This window comes from Exophiala aquamarina, assembly GCF_000709125.1.
Source record: "Exophiala aquamarina CBS 119918 chromosome Unknown aczIA-supercont1.3, whole genome shotgun sequence".
NCBI classification, from domain to species: domain Eukaryota; kingdom Fungi; phylum Ascomycota; class Eurotiomycetes; order Chaetothyriales; family Herpotrichiellaceae; genus Exophiala; species Exophiala aquamarina.
In genome coordinates, this window is record NW_013550585.1 from 3902321 (window position 1) to 3923681 (window position 21361).

Here is a 21361-nt window from a genome sequence, read left to right on the forward strand (position 1 = left end):
CCACAATCTGCTCAGGTGTCGGCCGTAACGTCTCCTTCGAGTCCGAACTGCACAACAGGGTGTCTCAACTTAAATTGATCCTCCCCTCGCTCGCCCATGTATGCACGGAGTTGGGAGTAGTTATACAGAACCTCGCCGATGCAATCAAATAGAACGCAGCTTTTACAGCTATTACTGCCGGGTGATATTACGAGTAGACCTCAACCCGCCAGTGATGTTGTCGTCACCATAGCCAAGGCAGGCTCCCGAATAGAAACAGTATTGACGTGATCATTCAGTCCTCCGTACATGCACCCTGGCAGCCCCTGGCGCTCAACAACTGATGACATATCATTAACTGTTCCCTTGGGTGCTGCTGGGCATCCTGGGGGCCTGCGCACTACCGCTTACCAAATGATACGGGTACAGATACCAGGAGCAGAGAACATGGGACGACTTGGCTCCACTGTGCTCTGTTGATCACAGTGGAAAATCAGCCTTGCGCAATGCCTTTCAGCCACTTACACCCGGTCTAACTTTAGCACTTCCCACAACTGTGCATCACGTGCCCTAACCGGCCCAAAGACGCGCCGTTTCGAAACTCAAGCCACACATTTATGCACACGCTATCGCTGCTCAGAGTCCCAGAGCGGAAATGTGAAAATGCCCATCAGACGGCCACAAGGTACAACTTACAGTCCAATCCGCCGTGAAACCTTGTTTTCGGAAAGCTCAAAACATCCACCTGGCATTTGTCTCCCAACGTCATTCAGGAGAACGGGTGGCCTTACTCCCTCGGACCTGTGCTCGTAGTCTTGTGGTGCAATCGCTTATCATCCACTCGTAGACCTTTTTATTGTTCAACCTCTCTACACCGGTTACTGTATTGCAGTTTCCACGCCAATACCGAGACACCTGAAGCACTAACTTGAAGTCTCCGTGCAGATGCAGTGTCGTGAATGCACGGCGTTCATAGCACCAAAGCGACAGAGGGGTTTGAGTGAAATCATTGAATCTTGCAGGAGGGGTACTCGTAGTCCGTACTTGGTACCTCACAGGGATACGGCGTTCATCCTGTCCTGGACTCCTGGAGTCCTGGTTCATCACAGAGCCACCCGCGAGGATCCGTAGAAAGCTTGGTTCTATCTTTTACACTGCCGCAAATGGTTCAGTCGCTTCAGTCCCCTCACAGGTTCACAGGTTCACAGCCCACAATCCGCTTGGTCTGTGTGTTCGTTTCTGACAAAGCCAATCACTATCAGCCTATCAATCGTTCCACTCTCGGAAGTTCTGTAACCAGCGCCGGATCCACACAGCAGCTATCTGGGTCCGCCTTCTTCTGGTTGACTCATGGCTGAGCTTCTTGTAAACACCAACCTTGCCTCGTATTCTGGCCCAATCAAATTGCACCGTATTTTTCTAAAGCCTTTGTAACTCCTGAGGCCCAATCATTTCTTACCTGGACGTGCGAATGGTGCCAGCTGCCGCGAAACTCGAATTGAAACCGGGTACTCGAATTCACGTGCACATTGAGATGCAACGCAAAGACAACCTCGTACCTGCAGTCGGGGTGGTATCGAGACTTGCTTTCTTTTTTTATTATCGCCAGGTACGGACTATCTCGTCCTCCATCCTCCAATACCCAAAATGCCTCCATCTTCGGCTTCGCTATCCATGCTCCAACTGCGCTGGGGCTGAAAGGCCATGTCCGAGTGATATCCTGCTTCGAACATTTCGATCCCTGCCCAACCAATCATCGCTGCGTTGTCTGTGCACAGTTCCACGGGTGGAAAGTTGAGACCAACGTGTCCCATTTTTCTCGCGTCGAGTGTTCGTCGTAGATGAAACCGCAGGAAGTCGTTGGCTGCAACCCCTCCGCTCACCACCAGCGTAGATATCTCAACGCCACGATCGCGGAGCATCTCCAGGGCAATGATAATTCGGGAGCCCAAACTGTCAAACGCTGCACCAATGGCCATTCTTGCTAGCATCAATCGCTCTTCCTCGCACAAGCCTCGTCCCTGTAGGTCTCCTGTCTGATTGCTTACAATCTTTCTCACCGTGCTCGATATGCCACCAAAAGTGAAAGCCAACTCTCTGTTACGGACCATTGGAATAGGGATTTTCCATCCGAACTTGGTCAGAGGCTTGTCAATCTCCGCGCTTCTTGACTGGGGGATCAGCCAATCCTCAAAATTGTAATTCCCAAAAGCATATTCCGAAAGGTACTTGGCATATCCGGTGTCTGGCAAGCTGTCCAGCACATGCTTGGGTAAGATCATCCGCCCACATTTGTCCAATTCATCCCCAATAGCGTTGTCCTTTGTTGTAGCGATTATTTTGTGCTTGACCAAACCTTCCGAGTAAACCAGCATAGTATGGCCCCCACTGACCAGCAATGTGAGAAATGGAAATGCTGGTTGAATCGAGTTCGCTGGCCTCTTTGCGTCTCTGTCGACCGCATCCACCAGCCTCGAGGTGAGCGTATGTCCCTGCATGTGATGTGCCCCTACGATTGGTATCTGCCATGCTGTTGCGAGTCCCTTCGCAGTATTGACGCCTACCCCTAGGTTGGCCTGCATTCCCGGCCCGCGCGTAACAGAGACGAAATCTGGTTTTTGTCTGCGCTCCCCATTCCGGAGGTGCAATATTTTTGAATCGCAAGTCTCAGTTGCAATGAGTGGAAGGGATGCCAGAGACTTGTCCACGAGCTTGGCTAAGTGTTCTTGATGACTTGTCAATGCCTCTGTGGGGACAATCCCACCCTTTCCAGTATTTATATGGGTAATTCTCTCGTTGAAGTGCACGTTTGCCACTGTCCTTTCATTCCTCCTTTCTTTTGATAGAATAGCCACGCAAGTATCGTCGCACGAGGATTCAATCGCCAGCGTCAGGAGATTGCGGCGCAGGCGCAAAGGGTGTGTTACTCGGGGCCATAGTGCGGTGCATTGATTTACACGCCCGCAGGTAAATAGCATCGGCAGAAGAAACGAAGGGACGGATACGCTCTCGACAATAGCTGCGTCTCATCAATGTGTTGCCATAATACCGAGTCCAGAGTCATCGGAATGGGAAAATTTAGCTTGGGGCACAGTAACCATAAGCGCGCTTCCCACTGTGGAGCATTGAGTCCTCCGCTCACATCAGCGTCACTTCGTCTGCTCTAACACCGTGTAAGCTTATCGTGCGTAGTTCTTCCAATCAAAATACCATATAGTTGACTTCACTGATGGCCATTAATCGAGATCCTCCCATTCTAGGTGTCACATGCGCGAAAAGCTGGGCGGACAGTCCCACGGCGCGTGAATGAGGACCCAAAATCGGCTGCGAGTTTGGTCAGACGGTCATTTGTGAAGAGCGATGTGGCATTTCAAGAGCAAACCGCGCAGGCACTCTTGCCTTAGAGGCAACCGTCAGACCATTGTTTACCACGAGGCTGCAGATTTGGCAAGCACGACCTGAAACCGGACCTTCTCTTGCAATTGCATTCTCGATCTTCTCTCAACTGCTAATTGGTCCTTGGAGATCGTGAGCAGTGGCACTCAGGCACAAGCAGAATCGATATCACGTGAGGGTGGGTATCCTTCCCGTTCGAGATGAAGCATCAGTTTCCTTCCAGGCCGCTTCGGCAGACCTTGTTGCCCTTCTCAACGATTGAGCGATTGAGCATGCACGAAGCATACCTATCTCACCACAACAGCCCTATCAGCCTGTACTCAAACCTCCCCCGGTGTTGCCAATGGAAATATGGGATCGGATCCTCGGCGACCTTGGAACCTTGGCATTGAAAACCTTTCAACTAATCTGCCGCGACTGGGCAAGGCTTGGTGCTGAAAGATTGTACTCTACACTCTATCTCAACGATTTCTCCAAATCCTGGTCAGGCTTGATCGCCATATCTGAAAGCTGCTATGCAAGCCTGGTCGAAAAGGTTGTCTGGAATCCAGTCGTGCTTCTTGACGAATGTGTCGATGGGGAAGCATGTGCGGATCGGTATCAACCACTACTGAAAGGTCTTAGCCATTCGGAAGTTCTCCAAATTCACCAGCAGTATCTGCAGATATATCGCAATATGGCAGACTTCTTTGCTCCGTTATCGATCGAAGCCATTTCAAATGCGCTTTGCAAACTCACAAACTGCAACGAACTCGAAATTTCCGAGGACTATGACTTGGATAAGTGGTGGTCGGATTCTCACTTTATAAGCCGGCTTCAGAACGATAGTTGCATTTTGCATCAGCCGAGCATCTGGTGTCGTCCTCAGCAGTATTGGTTGTTCGGAAGTGCTTTTCATTACAGTATATCCAACAGTCTCCGCGATCTGATTGATGCTTCTGTCGAATGCTCCACGATCACGCATCTGATAGTAGATCTTGAAGATGGAAATGTGGACCATGTTGTCGGCTACTATAGACATGCTGCTTTGAGGCATATAGAACATTTGACATTGAGGCTGAGCCATTTCCCGATTTTCGACGACGAAGATACTCGGCACGATCTCGCAATGGCCCTAGGAAATCTGTTTAGGTGGACTTGGAAATTCCCTGGGCTCTCCGAACTCAGTATCGAAGTAATTTTCAAAAGTCCCCGCGTTGACATGGCTCGCGACCTTGCCTATCTCGAATATGACTCCGATGGCTCCGATGATGTGGATGACGTGGATGACTTGGATAGCTCCGATAGATCCCATGGCTCTCTTGAAGCTACACAACTTGCTCTCACATCGTCGACTGATCGTGGTCATTTCCACGCATTGACCAGGAACCCTTACAACACTCTTAATGCAGAGTTCATACTCGAGCCTCAGATACTTCGAGGGTTGAGAACGCTACGATTAGGCAACATCATTCTGGATATGAGGCACTTGATTGGCATGCTCTGCATGCAGCCACAGCTTCCAGATTCGCAGATATCTATCCACCTTATCGGCACAACAATATTGTATGGACTGACACCGCCTCTTTTTCTCGCCCTGCTAAGCCATTGAAATGTTGAAATCCACTATGAACCTCTGGAAACATACTATTACCCTGACTTTCCGCATTTCGGAGATGGAGTACCCATGAAATAGTACAGGGTAGTACTCAACATTTTGGAAGAGAAAGAAGCCTTGTCTTCGGAACTCCGGCTGTTTAGCAAGACAAGTAAGTTGCGCATGCCGAAGCCTGATTCACGATACTCGAAGACCGGCGGGGTGGACATTAGAAGTCGACTGATCTTGAAGCCGTAGCACTAAGCCTCAATGCGGGTATCATAACCCTCCTCTCACCTTGGGACTTCATAGTCTTAACCTACCAAATCCGCATCGACAAACACGATACCACTTGTGAATGGGTGCCGGAACAATCTCAAGGGGGTGCCGATTTAAGTTCGGGTTGAATCATCGGTCCAATTCTTCATTCAAGCTTAAATTTAATAGACGTCGGATATGAGTGTGAAAAAAATGTCTTCGACATTGCTCACAGTCTCAAAAATGACGTTGTGTTCGGCCACGGAAGCATCGAGGATCAGCACCTTCTGACGCAGTACGAAATCGAACACCTCGGCCTTGATGTGATGGAAGCCAGGCTCAAAGATGAGGAGCTGCTTATAGAGGAGCGCCGCCACAAGGACCAGGAATTACAACTGCATTATGATAAGGAGCTTCTCAGCTGCAATCTCTTTGAAACAGAAGGATAGTCCTCCTCGGAAAATCAGAGCAGCCAGCGTAATCTCGGTGTAGCTGGAGCTTATGAGACATAGATGAGTGCTCAAACTTGTGCTCAGGCATTGCTTAGGTCTCGTTACGAGCGCGACTTTGTACGGATAGAAAATCATAGAAGAATAATGAAAGCCTTCGCAAACAGCAAAAGAGGAAAGGCCAGATCGATGCTTGCCCTGCAGACTCCTGGAAGTCGATGTTGAAAACCTGCATCACCGTTGGTCCTCAATCGCATGCACCAGCCCCAACTTCAGATCCTTTCTTGCAACGTTTGAATTCTCATTTCTCCGCGAATCAACGAGCATATCTAATTGGAGCGTAACACTACCGGTATTATGTAAGCAGTCTCCCCCTTTTCAACTCTCAGCCTCGTGGCGCTGGTCATGCATGGTATTCCGCCGACCAAAATTTGAGAACGCGAGGCCGAGTATTATTCAACCACAGAGTATTCGATTCTATCCCTGATACCCCATTCTACTGCTTCAGCAAACCTTGTAAGCAAATCATCATACCTTTTATCGTCAGGGAGAAGTATTTTGCTCAAAGGTGATTAATCCGGCCTAGCTCCTCAATGTGCCGAAAAGCTAATACTATCAACGTGGATGGTAACAAATCGTACACAATAGTTTCCTGAGATACACCATGACGAATTCACTATCGTTACTGATTGTCTGTCACACAGCGCGGAACTAGGTACGCCCTTACCCATTCCGGCTCCTCTTGCCAGGGTCAACCTGCAAATCAGACCAATGCCTCGGATTTGTTCTGGATGTGGCTAGCGGGAGCATGTATGGTACGACGTGTGGACACCCAAGTTCCAAACGCATTATTAATTGATTCTGATCCACATCAATTGCTCGTACTTAAGATGTGTCAAGCAAGGAGGGATGCAGGTGTGTGCTGATATCGGTATTCAATTCTGGTGAGCGGCAACGACTAGCCCCTCGCGATCAGCAATTGACATCATGGCGCCACGTACGGTTTTGGTAACTGGAGCCAACGGGTTTCTGGGAAGTGCAGTAGCAAGGATATTCGCGATATCAGGATGGCAGACATATGGGCTTATACGAGATGCGAAGCACGCCCCAGGACTCTTGAAAGACGAAATAATCCCGGTTGTTGGGTCCGCAGCAGACACATCCTGGGTCGCAAATCTTCCGGCGCTGAATGTGATAGCATCGACAACTGAAGACGTGGTCAACTACGTCGGGCATTTCAACGACTCTATCGATCTCTTCAAGGTCATAGCGGCACGGTATCGCGACATCCAAGGACGGGCAGCACGGCCACTAGTGATCTTCACCAGTGGATGCAAGGACTACGGCACCACGCTATACGACGGGCACCCAGACCTGCAGCCGCACACCGAGGAGTCGCCGCTCAACGGGCCTCCCCAACTGGCGCCGCGCACGAAGCACTCGCTGACGATATTCTCGCACAGCGAAGACTTCGACGCCGTCCTCACCCGCCCAACGACCTTCTACGGCCGGACCGGCACGTACTACGGACCGATCTTCACACTTGCGCAGCAAGCCAAAGACGACGGCCTCACAGAACTCGTCCTCCCATCCGACCCCCGAAGCATCATGCACGGCACGCACGGCGACGACGTCGCGTCAGCGTACGTTGCCATCGCAACAAGTCCTCGGGACCGTGTCGTCGGCCAAGTCTTCAATATTTCCAGCCACCGCTACGAGACGGCAAGGGAGGTCGCCGCTGCGATCGAGAAATCATACGGGTTGAAGGTCAAATGGTCTGGAGAGTTCGCTTCGATGGGCGGAAAAGGTATCGATTTCGTCCATGTCTTGTTTGGGTTCTCGCAGTGGGTCGGGAGCGAGAAGATTAGGAGAGTGACCGGCTGGACGGATAGGAAGCCGCTGTTCGCGGAGATGTTTGATGTGTATAGGCTGAGCTATGAGGCGTATCTTCGCGAGAGTGATTCTCAGGTGGTGAAAATGAAGGCTCGGGTTGCAGATGGGAAGTCCATTTCCTCTGGAAAGGAGTAAAAGGGACGGAAAAGGCAGTTTGAGGATGATGGGGGGCTCTTAAGGGAAAGGACGGTCCCGATGAAGGCGATGCGCCTCCTCAGGTGAAACGTGTCTGCCGCAACAGAGAAAACAGCAGCATATTTATTATCGTGAGCCTTGGAAGTTTCTCCCAGCGCTGACGCAGCCTGTTTATATGGTAATTCTCTTGGACCTTTTCCGCACCTAGTTCTTCACCAACGCATCAGCGGCCGCCAGCGCCTCCTTGACCACAGCCAATAGCTCTTGCGTATCCTCCAGGCCCACGCCGATGCGGACCTGCTCCGTTACGAGACCGTACTTAGCCGCCCAGTCCAGGTCCTTACCGTAGATGCCTATAGTGTAGCCCATACTCAACGACAAGTGCGCCCCGAAATGCGGGCCCTGGTGCACATTCAGATTATTGTAGAAGGCAACCGTCGCGTCCAGCGTGTTGAATTCCACGCTCAAGAGTGATCCATATCCCGGCTTGAAATCTGGCGTCGTCTGGCGCATGAACGGCTTGTAGTTGTCCAGTGAAGCCGACACCGTAGGATAGTAGACCTTCTTCAAACAGCTGTTCGGATTTGCCACTTGAGCCTGCAGGTATTCGACGACGCGTTCGGCGTTGTTGTTGAGCACCGCCGAGCGCTCCAGGTAGTTGCGGCTGTTTTGTTCGAGCTTCTCGGCATCGGCGGCGAAGAAGTTGTTGACGTATTGGTTGCTGAACAATTCTTTCAGTTCGTCGTACCGCTTGGAGGAAGGATTCAGCACCGCGCTGGCTGCCATCAGGTCTGCATAGCCGCTGAATGATTTCGTCAGCGAGGAAACCACGATGTCGGCAACGCCGAGGAGGTCCACGCTGCAGAAGCTGGCGATCGTCTCGTCGATGATGAGCAAAACCCCGTGTTTGTCGGCGAGCTTCCGCAGTCGAAAGAGATCCGGCGTCACGAGTAATGGATTGGACGGAAATTCGGCCCAGATGGCTTGAGGAGTCTTGCCTTGTTGTGACAGCACCGAGAGGTGTTGCTCAAGCTTGTCAATCTCCTCGCCTGTCCCCAGCCCGAGGAACTCGGAGCCGGGGCCAAAGTCCTCTAAGATATGGATCGTGGAGTGGAAAGCAAATCCGAACAAGACACTCGTAGAGTTATACTTGCTGAGCAGATATTGATGAACCCAGTAGATTGAAGACATTCCGGTCTGGAAAAGGTAGACATCGTGCTCGCCCACTTTCTTCTCCCGCGGAGGGCCCGCAGGAGCACGTTCCAGGAGCCCTGCAATTCTCTGCCTCAGGGTAGTGTGAGCAGGGCTATCAGCTGCCCTGACCAGCCTCGGGTCGTCGACTTGCATTTCCGTGAGCCTGTCCAAGTGTTTCAAGGTTTCTTCTGCCAGACGCGAAGAGATCCCTGATCCAGCGTGAACCCAGAACCCATGAACCACACCTGCGGCGGGGGGAGGGAAGAAAACCACAAATAATGGGATCTGTGCCATGAAAATCCGGATCGCAATCTGATCAGCCGGCACCGCGTCCTTTCCTCGGCCAGAAGAGGTAGAATATGCAACAGCATGCTCAGCTGTCTGAATCGATGGGAAGATGAAGCACGCTTTCTCCTTCTCGCCTGCGAACTCGGTGATCTTCGATGAGAGCTACATCCCCAAACCACGAGAAGGTAAGTTTTTGGCCTCGGAATGGAGCGTTGACCATGCAAGCTTGGTTCATCGCCTTGCCACTCACCTGCACAATGTCTGGGTGGATCCAGAAGCGAGGATACATGCTGGTGAAAGAACTCATTAGCACTGGATCGTGATCTCGAAATCGTTCGAGAGATCTCCAGGTCGGCACGTGTGTGGTAATAGCATGTCGAGGCGCCGGTGGCAGGGCATGGCCAAACGACGTCTGGATCTTGGTAGACATATTGTTAGGCAGATACTCGATGTTCAGATGTCTGGGACGAAACAATTGAAGACTTCTACGCCGATCGTGGGTGTTGAGATCGTGAATGTGCGCAGAGAGAAAGATGAGCAAGTCCAAGTATGTATATTATCATGAGAGAAAAACCCCTCCTTGGCGCGAGGACGGACCTCGTGTCCTTTCTTATCTCGTGTCAGCTCAACAGACGCCAAAGGCACCGCACGGAGAGTTTAAAAGTTGTATTACGGCGACTTTGTGAAGCCCGTAATTTGAATGCAGAGTGTTGGTGGTCCCCACAACTGACTAGTGACAACATCGGGGCGTAATCGCGGGGTTAGTAATTGGCGATATCTTGACCAAGGATTCGAGGTGACGACGGCTTGTGCGGTCTAGCCCCAGAAAAACTCGTATACGGCACCTAGGGTCCGTGATGGACCTGTTGCTTTAGCCTCAATCATAAAATGGGGAGTAGACACGATGCGGCCTATCGAGCTGACAATATCGATCTGTTCAGATGGATCTTCGGTAATAAACACGGATCGATTGCCAAGTTTTGGGAAGCGATGCAACAATCCTGGAAAGGATGGACACTAAGGTCTTACATCATCCAGCCCCCTGCACCTAACCGCCGTCCGACTTGACTCTAATCGAACGTTCGAGATGCATGGCCTCTTCAGGGATTAGATCGGTATCTGAACATTGGTTGATTCTTCCTCATGGATTATGTCTCCACAACCAGGAAGCAAAGAATAGAATGAGGGAACAAGGAACAAGAAGGTCTGAGAGTTTCCAAAGGGCATTTCGTCAGCGGGATTTGGTTCATCAAAGCAGATGATTATCAAGACCTGGGATGCATCGAGGGATATTGACTACGATGTGATGTTTGCAAGATTATGAAAGACTTGGTTCGCGAACTTTGGTCCTATTGACTGTAAGAATCGACGAGCCCTACTCATGTTGGCAAGGCGAGGATTGTCACATCCTCACACCAGTGGCGCACCACATCAGGCATATCGAACTTTGATCACAGAATCGGGCGGATCTCGATCGCAAGATCTCATTTCACTGAGCTTCATCGCATGGTTAAACGTGTTCATCGCACGGCATTCCTGGTGGTTGGATGGCCTTGTGCTAAGAGCACACTCCACATCTCATTATCAAGCGGTGGCGCCTTGGATGAGGATTGGAGGGAGGTTAGGGGCCTCCGGAGAGGCTATTCTCCATCCTTGTTGATTTCGACAAGGAATATTTCTTGCCGTAGAAGAGATTCAATGTACTGAACGTGAGGCCGTGGAGTGAAGTCAACAACCGGCTTGTAGATGACACCGCGGCATGCATGTTGAGAAATTGTACCTTGGACGACTCGCCAGGTATGTGTGACCTCCAACGCCGAAAAGGACATGATCAACAACTAATTCACTCAACAGCCTTGGGCAAGCTTAGAGAGCAGGTCTGCGAGTTAACGCCGGAGCCCAGGTCACGCGAGATCTTGGTGGTAGATCTGGTTCTCTCCTCGCCAGCGGCTATCGCAGTTGTGCTGCGTCTGATCTGCCGATGCCTCATCAGCAAGACGCTTTACTCGGACGACCGTGCCCTTCTAGCGGCGATGGTAAGCTGTTCTGAACTCTGGAAAACAGACCAGCTAGTTCTTGCTAGGTATTTCTTATTCCGAAGGTTGGAATGAGCATCTGGAGTACGTCTTCGCTATTGGTAATTCTCACGGCTACTGACGAGTCACAGTGACTACCCATGGTCTCGGGAAGAACACTCGGAATGTGGAAGCGTCAATGGAGACCAAGATATTCCAGCTGTGTACGTTGAGATCATCTTCCCAGTGTCCTCACCACTAGTTTTGTAGTCTGGGTTGGCGAATCATTTCACGTGATTACCCTCGTGGTCACCAAGGTTTCGCTTCTCCTGTTGTACCTTCGAATCTTTGCAGATGAAATATTCCTCATCTGGGCGAAAGCTGGTCTTGGTTTTGTCACCGTCCCAGGAGTTAGTTATACCTCTCATCTTGCAATTGCTTCAGTGCCTCCCAGTGCAATTGAATTGGGACAAGTCCATTGATGATGCGAAGTGCCCCAACATCAACGCGTTGACTTTCTCACACGCGGCAATCAGCATTGGTAAAGACTTTTTTATTTTAGCATTGCCTATCCCTGAGCTCCTTCCGTTGAAGCTCAGTCTGCAGCAGAAAATAGGATTGATTGTCATGTTCCAAGTGGGGGATATTGTGAGTGAAGCTACGAAAGATTGATGTTGTTACCAAGACTAATCCATGTGCAGCGCATGCGTCACATCGGGATCATTTGATCTTGTCTGCCAGCGATTCGAGCGCTGTACAAGGCGGGCCGCAGTATTGCAAGCGAAGCTGCGTCACATCGGAAGGCTACACATGGAAGTTCTCGGCCTCAACAGGGTAAATTTTCACAGCCACCAAGCAATGATGACTAAGGTTTCGGCCTCGACGACCGCATGAATGAGAAGGGCGAGGCCATGCTCCTACGAGATATGGGTGCAATGGCTTTGGCGCCCTCAAGAGGAGAGACCCAAAGGGTTGGGCCATCGGTTACGACGATTTCGTATATCAACATGTCTCTAGCATGTCAGGACCTGTAATGATCGACGAGTAATGGCGATGTGAAGACATACAGTTTATCGAAGCATCAATTGATACCCCTGTGCGATTGAGCGATCGCCATGCAATTGTTGATAGTCTAGCTTGGGACATCTAAATGGTGGCTGCGCCTTTTGAAATCTCTTCGAATGGACACCGACATTCATGCTGGCTTGCATTCCCCGTCGTCTCACGTGTGCTTTTCTTTCAACTCGTCATCCAGGCGTTTTTGTACGTTAAGCTGTCAACAGAGGGTGGCTTGCTGATACCTGAACTTACATTGAACAGGAACTCAGCAATCTCCATCAAAGTTCAGATACTCGTAGAAATTGGCCGACCTCAGCTCGCGAACTCAGAGCATATTTACCTCCGGCTCTTCCTCACAGGAAGAGAAAACACTAAGCGCCCACAACGCCGTCCGTATGGAATGCGACTCTTTTTCGTTGAGCTGTAAAGGTCTCCTGTGATGGCCCTGACCTGGCAGTATGTCTCCTCGTCCATCCACAACAAAATCTTAAAACCCTCTTCCTCGGCCTCTGCCCCGGCCTCTACCACCGCCGCCGCGCCCTCTGCCACCACCCCTTCCCCTTGCCCCTCTGGCCCCAGCCCCACCTCCTTCCTGTTCTTTCCTCGCCTTGTTCTTCGGCTTCGGCTGATCATCGATTAAGAGCGTGTCCAGCGGTAACGAGTCTGGCAGAATAAAGTATCGAATCGTGCTCCCTCGGATATTGATTGTGTCGAGCTGAACCGTATCTCCCGGCGCCGAGGGGTTACTCCGGTTCTTGACCGTCATCTTGACCGCGCGCAGTGCTGTGTTCATCTGGGGTGATACGGAGGTAATTGTGCCAGACACGATTGTGCCGTTCTTCAGTTCGATCGTCACGGATTCGTTGGCGCATTTCATAAGGAATCTGGAGACGGAGTGTGCCTATTAGCGACCATTTCTTGTCCTTTATGCCCTTCCACAGAGGCCAATCTCCACTGTGTAGGATCATTGCGACCCTGGCAACTGAAAAAACGGCAGATTCGCACATCCACGTACCTAACGAGCTTCATCTTGCTGATCGCGGGCCGTCACACGGCGCAAGGACTTTGGGGAGCAGTCTCGTACTGTGAATTATCAACTCGTAGACACGAGTCAACACGATCTGCAAGGTCACAGGTGGACCGTGGATGGCGCTTTTCGTGTTGAGGCTGCACCTGGGGCTCAATATTGCTGTCTATGGGAATATGGTAGGCCCGCGACCGCAGCCTTGACCTTCGAGGGCTTCAAAAGATTTGGAGATGCCAAGATATGTCTTGGCGCCTGCCCACGCCTGCTCACGTGCAGGACTCTACTCCCCCTTGTATGAAAGCGCCTTCCACCACTGCACCCATGTGCAGCCTCACCCGACATCTCTGATCAAACGACAGTTTCAAGCATGTTGAAGGTAATCGTTATCGAGTCTACATTCGAGACATGCATAACATGAGCAGTCTTTTGCCCAGATATCATGCTTAAGTGAAAGGTAAGCAGTCCATCAATCAGACGAAGCTGGACCGTACACGTCACCTTGTGTGATACGGTCCTGCAGTAAAGGGGATGTTTGCGTTCTCAATGCCCATTTCCTGGTCGATTTTGGCCTCACACCCCTCGTATGTGTTATTGATGGGCGGCAAAATGGCCAGCTAGGCTCGATTGATCGGTCCATTCTCAACGGACCCATACACCAAGCTGAAGACAATTGAACTCGTTCTCACTTACCATCCAACCACACAGTATTGAGGGAGCCTTTTTGAATGTCATTTCTACTCATTGTGCAGGCATGGAAGACTCAGAAAACTCTCCACCCTCTCAAATTAGGCTTCATGGCTTCAATTCCCTAGATGTGCTTGGTAAAGGTCACCATGGTGAAGTCATTCTCGTTCAAGCCAAGACCTCGAGGAAGCTTTACGCAGTGAAGGCAATCAACAAGGAAACCGTGATCGACAACAACGAAGTTCAATGTATCAAGTCTGAAACACGCATATTCCTCCTCGCTAATAAAGAACGTCACCCGTTCCTCCTTAACTTACACGCCTGCCTCCAGACTGACACCCACCTCTATTTTTTCATGGATTATATGTCTGGTGGTAACCTTATGCTGGATCTTATGCACCACCCGTTCAGTCTTAAGCAGACTCGATTCTACGCTGCTGAGATCTGTCTGGCAATCAAGTGCCTTCATGGGAACGGTATTCTCCATCGAAATTTGAAGCTTAGCAGTATTCTCCTGACAACTGCAGGGCACATTAAGCTCACAGACTACGAGTTCTGCACGGAGACCATGTGGTATGGATCTGCAACCAGAACATTCTGTGGGAAGACTGAGTTCCTCCAGCCGGAAATACTCCTGGACAAAAGTTACGGCTGGAGCGTGGATTGGTGGGCCCTTGGTGTAATGCTATAACAGATGCTGTTGCAGCAGTCGCCGTTCCGAGGCGAAAATGAAGACGAGATATATGATGCTATCCTCTCCTATGACCCGCTATACCCAAGCACTCTGTCTGAGGACTGTGTATCGATTCTACGGAATCTGCTCGCACGAGAACCGAGCTCGAGGCTTGGAAGCGGTCCCACGGATGCGCACGAGATCATGACACATGCGTTCTTCAGTGGCATTATCTGGCAAGATGTGTATCAAAAGCGGGTGCAGGTTCCGTTCACGCCCACAGTACAGCATGCCCAAGATACAAGCAATTTTGGTAGCGAGAGCAGGAACACCTTTACTACACCCCTAGCAGACCAGATGCAGAGAGGTATGTCAAATCTAAACGCTTGTGGTGTCACTGGTGGCGGGAATAGGATCCGCAGCTCAGTGTATACGGATTTCTACTGATCAATAATTCAGTTCTATCCCCAGCTGAACAGGAACTTTTTACCGACTTTTCATACGTCGTTGACGATACATAACGTCGGAAATCCGTTGGGCTTTAATTTAAGTCGCTGGCAATCGAGAATATTGCTCATAGCTTCACCAACTTCCCATATGACTTTGTAACGCCATTGATATCGCAATCTATATCAACTCTCCACCCCAGCTCCACTGGGGCGGACCTTGTAACCGATTATCATATCATTTGAAGGGACGGAATTCCGATCTCGAATTTTCCGCGCGGTGTCCAAGCCGGTGATGGGCAGTCTGTACTCGGTTTTGGTGCCTCCTACAACACCTGGCACAGGATATGGGAAGGGCATGTAGTCCGGTAGCAAGCCGAGCTGCTTCAACGCCGTGCCTTGGTCCCAGGAAATATGTTCATGATAGAGGCGGTCCCCACGAATATTCACCACTGCGGTAAAAGGGAGTTGAAGCGGAAGATTTGTGGCTGGGACGCCGGGAAGCCTGAATCGGAATTAAAAGCGTGAAATTCGTCAAGCAAGGTACTGTCGGAAAGTGGTGGGATGGGTATGTGCGAGACAAAGTGACATTGAACTTACATCCAAGGGATCTCCTGGGTGTGAGTGAACTTGAAGATGAATTCATCGATGACGCGATCAATACCGACAGTCCGGCTGATGAGCTCCAACTCAGTATCGGCGGAATTACTGAAGATGAAGCTATCGCGGTAGAAATTCGAGAGTGGTTCGCGGCCCACGCCACCAGTGAGCTGTAATTTGCACGAGTCAACATCAATCCCCACTGTAACCTGTACAATTTGCAACCCTCTTCCCCTGATGCACCTCGTCAAGGGGACGGGACGGAATGTGATGACTCACCGTGGGAACGTGGTTGACATAGGGTTCCTGCACCATGGTGCTCATGGTATGCTGGACCGAGCGATCTGCGAACTCGTAATACGTGTGTTCGTCCCAGATGGTCTCGAGGTCGAAATAGGGGCCGTTGACTTTCGGTTTCAGAAAGGTCAAGCTGCGGGTATGTGAGACCGCTTCAGAATTGTAGTGAAAGTCGGCAGTGAATGGCGTGGCAAAGCTGGATGATTTCACCGTTGGGTAGTAGTACCTACGATCCTGGGCGGGTCTCTGCGCGGAGGCGTCTGGCTGGGCTGGTGGTGCGCCAGCGACGTGCAGTAGCGTCGGGACCGATAGCGGTTGAAGACTGGTTGTTGAATCTGTATACACAATTGCTCCTGCGATCTCGGGTATACTAGCAATCTGGGAGAGCTTGGCCAGCAGTGTGTGGTCATAGACTGGCCTCAGTGTTAAGATGGACACCCAGCGGACCCTCAACCTGGTAGAAGCAGAATAATACGTGGATACGTACCGATAAGGCCAATCCTCTCCGTGCTCTCACACTTCTCGCATTGCTGAAGAGCAGCAACGGCATGCCGCAACACTTCCTGGTCGGCGGCCAATGCAGAGGCCTGGATCTCGGCCACGACGTATCCTTCCTCGGCCCACTTGATGAGCAACGAGGGGACGCCGTCTAGATGCGTTCTTGCCTTGTCGACCACGTCCGGAACGAGGGTGATGATGCCAGGGCCATTTTCCCGACTTCGCAGCAGAGGCGTCTGCAGCGTCAACCCTGGTCTGATCTCTTGTGGATTTGGCTGCGGCAGCGCCTTGGGTGGTTTGCTGATATCAGCGTACATTTTTGTTCGCGGTTAGAACCCGTGGGTGATGATTGATTTCTTGCTCGAGATTTCTTTGGGGTGGACTCAAAACTGACGGGGTTTTCTGAACCTGTCACTGACCTAGCTTGCCGGAATGTCTGTGAAAGTCAATTCTGGTGAGTTTCTACCTTCGCAAGCCAGTATTTTGCTGTTGTTTTCTATCTCCTGATCAAGTGGCCAAGGCGAGCACGTGAAGCGTCATGACTGAGACCAAACTCCGCAACTAATTACGATGGGAAGCTCCGCACCAGCATTTCTAACGTCCTACGCGATGGATGATGGCCTAAGCTGGAGAAATACCCGATAAGGTTTCAAGTGACACTTACAGGTACACTACCCGACAATCTTCTATAAACCTAACAAGTTCACGAGCATCCGCATCCTATTTTAGTGGACGAAGGGTCGATTTCGAGCGGGAGCAGTCACGCAACCTTACCGTTCAGGATTCAGGAGGGCACCCACCAGGGCCACACAGAACAAACCTACAGAGTACAGCCTTGCGAAGACTTCTGCGTGTGCGGGGGTGGCTTTCCCCCTTGTGTCGCTCCAAGCTTGTCCCCCTTCATATACCACAAATTCGGATGAAGGAGAGCCAAATAAAAGCAGAAGCAGGTGTAAACGAAAGCAAGCAATCTTCGACCTTCGGACCGTCAACGCTAGAGAGGAAGGAGAAGCCCCCAGGCTGAGACAACCTACGCTAACTCATAACCAACACCAAAGCCCAAAATGTCATCCTCGCTAGACAACGTGCGGCCGATGTTCGAGCTGCGAGGGCGAAACTACATCGTGACGGGCGGCGCACAGGGCATCGGGTTCGCAGTCACACGAGCAATCTGCGAGATGGGCGGCAACGTGGCGGTGCTGGATCGACAAGGAAAGCCCGCGGAGCCTGAGTTCCACGAGCTGGCGACCAAGTTCGGCGTCAAGGCTGGCTACGTCCGCGTCGATGTCACAGAGCACGAGAGCTTGACCGCCGGGTTCGAGCAAGCACTGGAGTTCCTGGGAGGAACTGTCCACGGCTGTGTGCCTGCGGCTGGCATCGCGATCGATAAGCCCTTTATCGAGCAGACTTGGGATGAGTTTACGAACATCCAGAACATCAATGTGGGTCTACTCTCCTATGTGGTTCTCCTTCGGCAAAGAGCTAGTAATTTACTAAACATAACAACCGGTCATAACAGGTCCGCGGCACCTTCTTCATCGCACAGCTGGTAACTAAGCAAATCCTTAAGCAAGGCGGCAGCGAAGGCGGAAGCATGGTGCTGATCGCATCGCAATCCGCACACATCGCACTGCCCGGGTACCGCATGGCCGCATACAACGCTTCCAAGGGCGGGGTACTGATGCTGGCCAAAGCACTGGCCGTGGAGCTCGCGCCGCACAACATCCGAGTGAACACGATTTCACCGGGCTTCGTCGACTCGGAGATGACGCGCAAGGTCAGAGAGTCGAAGAGCAAGCGCGAGGGCGAGCAGATGTGGATGTCCCCGCCACTGCAGCGGCTGAGTACCCAGAACGATCTGACGGCCGCGGTTATCTACCTGTTGAGCGATGCCTCGAGACATACCACTGCGGCGGATATTCAAATTACGGGTGGACTGCACGCGGGGACCATAGATGGCTTGATTAGCTATGATAATTGACTACGTTAGAGCTTCAGCCAGCATGATACGAGGCACTCCTTGGTGACGGTTCGGAATGGATAAGACGGAACAAGCCGTTGTTGATTGGACCCTCCCCCACCCTCGCTTTGATCAAGTCGGCAATGGGACCCTGAAGTCGGGTAGAGCACCTACACCCCTGCTCATTGTCTGAAGAATTACATAACCCGGCCCAAGATAAGCCCTGGTGGGCTGGACCCTGGCTGGGCTCCTAGGCGAGCTAGACTTCGTGTAAGGTCTCAAGTTGGCATCAAACTGGCCATCCAGAGATCTATCTTTTGACTGCTTCCTCCATCCGAGGTCAGTGGTCCGCAAGTTGTTTCCAAGCTCCGACTAGTTGTCGACTAGTTGTGTCCAAATAAGATGCTCCAGATGGATAGCAGTGTTACTGCTGAAACCTAACGGCTACAAGTCATGCCACCTTCCGCGCTGGCTTCGGCCTTCGAGCTTCGAGCTTCGAGCTCAAGCTCGAACTAGCTTTATCGCAGAGTCTGGAGTAAGTTTGGTCGGGTCTGTCCATTCTAACCTTGGGGGACATGAGAGCCCCTCAGATATATCTTTCTCTTGAGGAGGCGGTAGGGGTTTCTTTCCATCAACAAGTTCCCCATCAGGTTGTTCTTCTTCTTTGCTGCTGCTGCTGCTGTTGTTGTTGAAACTAGTCCTGAACACCTATCCTTTTCCTAAACTATTGCAACCTACAGAATCACCCATTATGAGCGAAAGGTATGACATTGTAGTTGTTGGTGCCGGTAGGAACATCCCTCAATCTCCCCTCTGAGGCCCCATTCTGACCCCATTTCACTTACAGGCTGGTTCGGCCTCGCCGCCGCCAAAGCATATCTCGAGATGTATCCCACGGAGAAGATGACCGTCTTCGAGAGTGCCGACACCTGTGGCGGCACGTGGGGACAAGCTCGACTCTACCCGGGATTGAAGTCCAACAACATGATCGGAACCTACGAGTATCCTGACTTCCCCATGTCCGAGGAAATCTACGGCGTGGGCCCGTTCCAGCACATCCCAGGAGCCGTCTTACACCGTTATCTAACAGACTACGCCAAACACTTTGGTGTATTTGAGCGGATTCAATTCAATACCAGTGTCGAGAAGATAGCGCCGAGTAGTTCCAATGGCTGGACCATTACCCTTCCCAGGGCTAAAGGATCTCGGATTATCGAAACAGCAAAATTAATCCTAGCGACAGGTTTGACGTCTTCTCCAAACATGCCTCAGTATCCTGGGTCGGAATCGTTTGGTGCACCCTTATTCCACGCAAAGGACTTTTGCAAGCAGGCTCCCCACTTGGGCAAAGTGAACAATGCTGTGGTGGTGGGTGGCGCCAAGTCAGCGTTCGATGTAGCATATGCCATGGTCGAGGATGGTGCAACTGTCGATCTAGTTGTGCGCCCGGACGGCCATGGGCCCGTGTGGATCGCTCCGATGTTTGTTACACCTTTCAAGAAGCGGCTCGACCAGTTGTTACATCTGCGATGGATGACTTGGTTCAGCCCTTGTCCATGGGGAGGCGAGGACGGGTTCCCCACAATCCGGAACTTCCTGCACGGTACGTTCATCGGACGATGGCTAGTCAACACATTCTGGAAAGTCCTCAGCAACGATGTATTGACACTGAACGGCTACGACAACCACCCAGAGCTGAAGAAGCTCAAACCCTGGCACTCGGCTTTCTGGATTGGCAGCGGACTCAGCATCCAAAATTACGACACGTCTCTATTCGACATGGTGCGGCAAGGCAAAATCCGCGTCCACGTTGAAAACATCAACCATCTGGAGCCCAAGGCCGTCGTGCTTGCGTCTGGGACCAAGCTCGAAACCGACGTAATCGTCTGCTCGACGGGATGGAAAAAGGAGTCTGGTTTGAAATTCGACGGGTTGGACGAATATGCGCTTGGGTTGAAATACAGCAAGGCCGAGAAGGAAATGCTCAACAGAGAAGCCGACGAGAAAGTACTCGAGATGTTTCCCCGCCTGAGAGACCAGCCTCAACTCAATTGCGAGCCCAAGAAAGGCGATCCCCTACGGTTATATCGATTCATGATCCCGCCGACCATGATCGGAGCGAAGAACATCGCCTTCGCAGGCATGGTGTCGACCGTGAGCACATCCATCTGCGCCAGCGTCCAAGGGCTCTGGATCTCGCTGTACCTGCACGGCAAGATCGATCGGCTCGCACAGACCGAACAGGAGGTCACTGAAGAAGTCATGCTGCACACCCAATGGGGCAAATGGCGGTATCCGTGTGGATATGGCGCCACGCTGCCGGACTTCGTGTTCGAGGCTCTCCCGTACATGGATCTTCTGCTTGGCGATATGAAGCTGAAGAACCATAGGAAAAACTCGTGGCTCGCCGAGATCAGCACCCCTTATTCTCCTAGAGACTTCAAGGGCTTGTTGGATGAGTGGAAGGTGAGTCATTCGCAGGCCAGATAGCCTAGTTGAGAGATCATTGGGCGCGGGAACGAAGTCCAGGAAATACGCGTTTGTCGGGAATGCGAAAATGGAGATGGCTCTCAGGCGCCCTGGAGTTGGAAGACACGGTTTGCCAATTTGCCCGACTTGAACTTTGAAAATGGCAAGAGTGCCTTCGTGTCCCAGGAGTTGACTTGTTATATGGGCACTGCTCTGAGAGGCAGGTGAACGGAACAGCTGTTCAAGGGAATAACAACAGCGGGCTGAGGATGTTTTCAGGACTATTTGAGACTCAACGGTGTACTCCCTGTTACATGCCAGCCTGCCCACCAGCGCCTGCAACGTAAGAAGGAAATAGTAAACGGAATCATGCCATTGAATGCATTTATACACCAGAGTGCTAGCCATTTCTTGCAATTCGGATAGTACTATGAACACTGAAGGACGCCCTTCCCACCTCGCTGA

General features: G+C 51.4%; 10 protein-coding genes across 10 annotated transcripts; 6 read left to right on the top strand and 4 right to left on the bottom strand.

Annotated features, from left to right (window-relative positions):
- Nucleotides 1-1595: 1595 nt before the first annotated feature.
- On the bottom strand, nucleotides 1596-3234 carry A1O9_04967 (O-sialoglycoprotein endopeptidase; the record flags this gene model as incomplete). Its single annotated transcript, XM_013407253.1, has 2 exons — nucleotides 1596-2744; nucleotides 3190-3234. The coding sequence occupies 2 exons, from the start codon at nucleotides 3232-3234 to the stop codon at nucleotides 1596-1598; spliced, it is 1194 nt and encodes a 397-aa protein (XP_013262707.1).
- Nucleotides 3235-3697: 463 nt separating this feature from the next.
- Nucleotides 3698-4957, top strand: A1O9_04968 (uncharacterized protein; the record flags this gene model as incomplete). Its single annotated transcript, XM_013407254.1, has 1 exon — nucleotides 3698-4957. A coding segment is annotated over one exon (1260 nt), but the record flags the coding sequence as incomplete, so codon positions are not given.
- A 1688-nt stretch (nucleotides 4958-6645) lies between these two features.
- Nucleotides 6646-7686, top strand: A1O9_04969 (uncharacterized protein; the record flags this gene model as incomplete). Its single annotated transcript, XM_013407255.1, has 1 exon — nucleotides 6646-7686. The coding sequence occupies one exon, from the start codon at nucleotides 6646-6648 to the stop codon at nucleotides 7684-7686; it is 1041 nt and encodes a 346-aa protein (XP_013262709.1).
- A 204-nt stretch (nucleotides 7687-7890) lies between these two features.
- On the bottom strand, nucleotides 7891-9598 carry A1O9_04970 (uncharacterized protein; the record flags this gene model as incomplete). The annotated part of the gene is made up of 2 exons (XM_013407256.1): nucleotides 7891-9330; nucleotides 9419-9598. The coding sequence occupies 2 exons, from the start codon at nucleotides 9596-9598 to the stop codon at nucleotides 7891-7893; spliced, it is 1620 nt and encodes a 539-aa protein (XP_013262710.1).
- A 1333-nt stretch (nucleotides 9599-10931) lies between these two features.
- On the top strand, nucleotides 10932-11911 carry A1O9_04971 (uncharacterized protein; the record flags this gene model as incomplete). Its single annotated transcript, XM_013407257.1, has 7 exons — nucleotides 10932-10965; nucleotides 11023-11204; nucleotides 11252-11288; nucleotides 11336-11407; nucleotides 11454-11593; nucleotides 11676-11831; nucleotides 11885-11911. The coding sequence occupies 7 exons, from the start codon at nucleotides 10932-10934 to the stop codon at nucleotides 11909-11911; spliced, it is 648 nt and encodes a 215-aa protein (XP_013262711.1).
- Nucleotides 11912-12774: 863 nt separating this feature from the next.
- On the bottom strand, nucleotides 12775-13137 carry A1O9_04972 (small nuclear ribonucleoprotein D1; the record flags this gene model as incomplete). The annotated part of the gene is made up of 1 exon (XM_013407258.1): nucleotides 12775-13137. A coding segment is annotated over one exon (363 nt), but the record flags the coding sequence as incomplete, so codon positions are not given.
- An 883-nt stretch (nucleotides 13138-14020) lies between these two features.
- On the top strand, nucleotides 14021-14644 carry A1O9_04973 (AGC/PKC protein kinase; the record flags this gene model as incomplete). The annotated part of the gene is made up of 1 exon (XM_013407259.1): nucleotides 14021-14644. The coding sequence occupies one exon, from the start codon at nucleotides 14021-14023 to the stop codon at nucleotides 14642-14644; it is 624 nt and encodes a 207-aa protein (XP_013262713.1).
- A 614-nt stretch (nucleotides 14645-15258) lies between these two features.
- A1O9_04974 (carboxymethylenebutenolidase) lies at nucleotides 15259-16784 on the bottom strand (the record flags this gene model as incomplete). The annotated part of the gene is made up of 4 exons (XM_013407260.1): nucleotides 15259-15577; nucleotides 15673-15842; nucleotides 15952-16382; nucleotides 16457-16784. 4 exons carry the CDS (start codon nucleotides 16782-16784, stop codon nucleotides 15259-15261), a joined length of 1248 nt encoding a protein of 415 aa, XP_013262714.1.
- A 747-nt stretch (nucleotides 16785-17531) lies between these two features.
- A1O9_04975 (uncharacterized protein) lies at nucleotides 17532-18448 on the top strand (the record flags this gene model as incomplete). The annotated part of the gene is made up of 2 exons (XM_013407261.1): nucleotides 17532-17909; nucleotides 17987-18448. 2 exons carry the CDS (start codon nucleotides 17532-17534, stop codon nucleotides 18446-18448), a joined length of 840 nt encoding a protein of 279 aa, XP_013262715.1.
- Nucleotides 18449-19178: 730 nt separating this feature from the next.
- Nucleotides 19179-20917, top strand: A1O9_04976 (uncharacterized protein; the record flags this gene model as incomplete). Its single annotated transcript, XM_013407262.1, has 2 exons — nucleotides 19179-19215; nucleotides 19275-20917. The coding sequence occupies 2 exons, from the start codon at nucleotides 19179-19181 to the stop codon at nucleotides 20915-20917; spliced, it is 1680 nt and encodes a 559-aa protein (XP_013262716.1).
- Nucleotides 20918-21361: the final 444 nt, after the last annotated feature.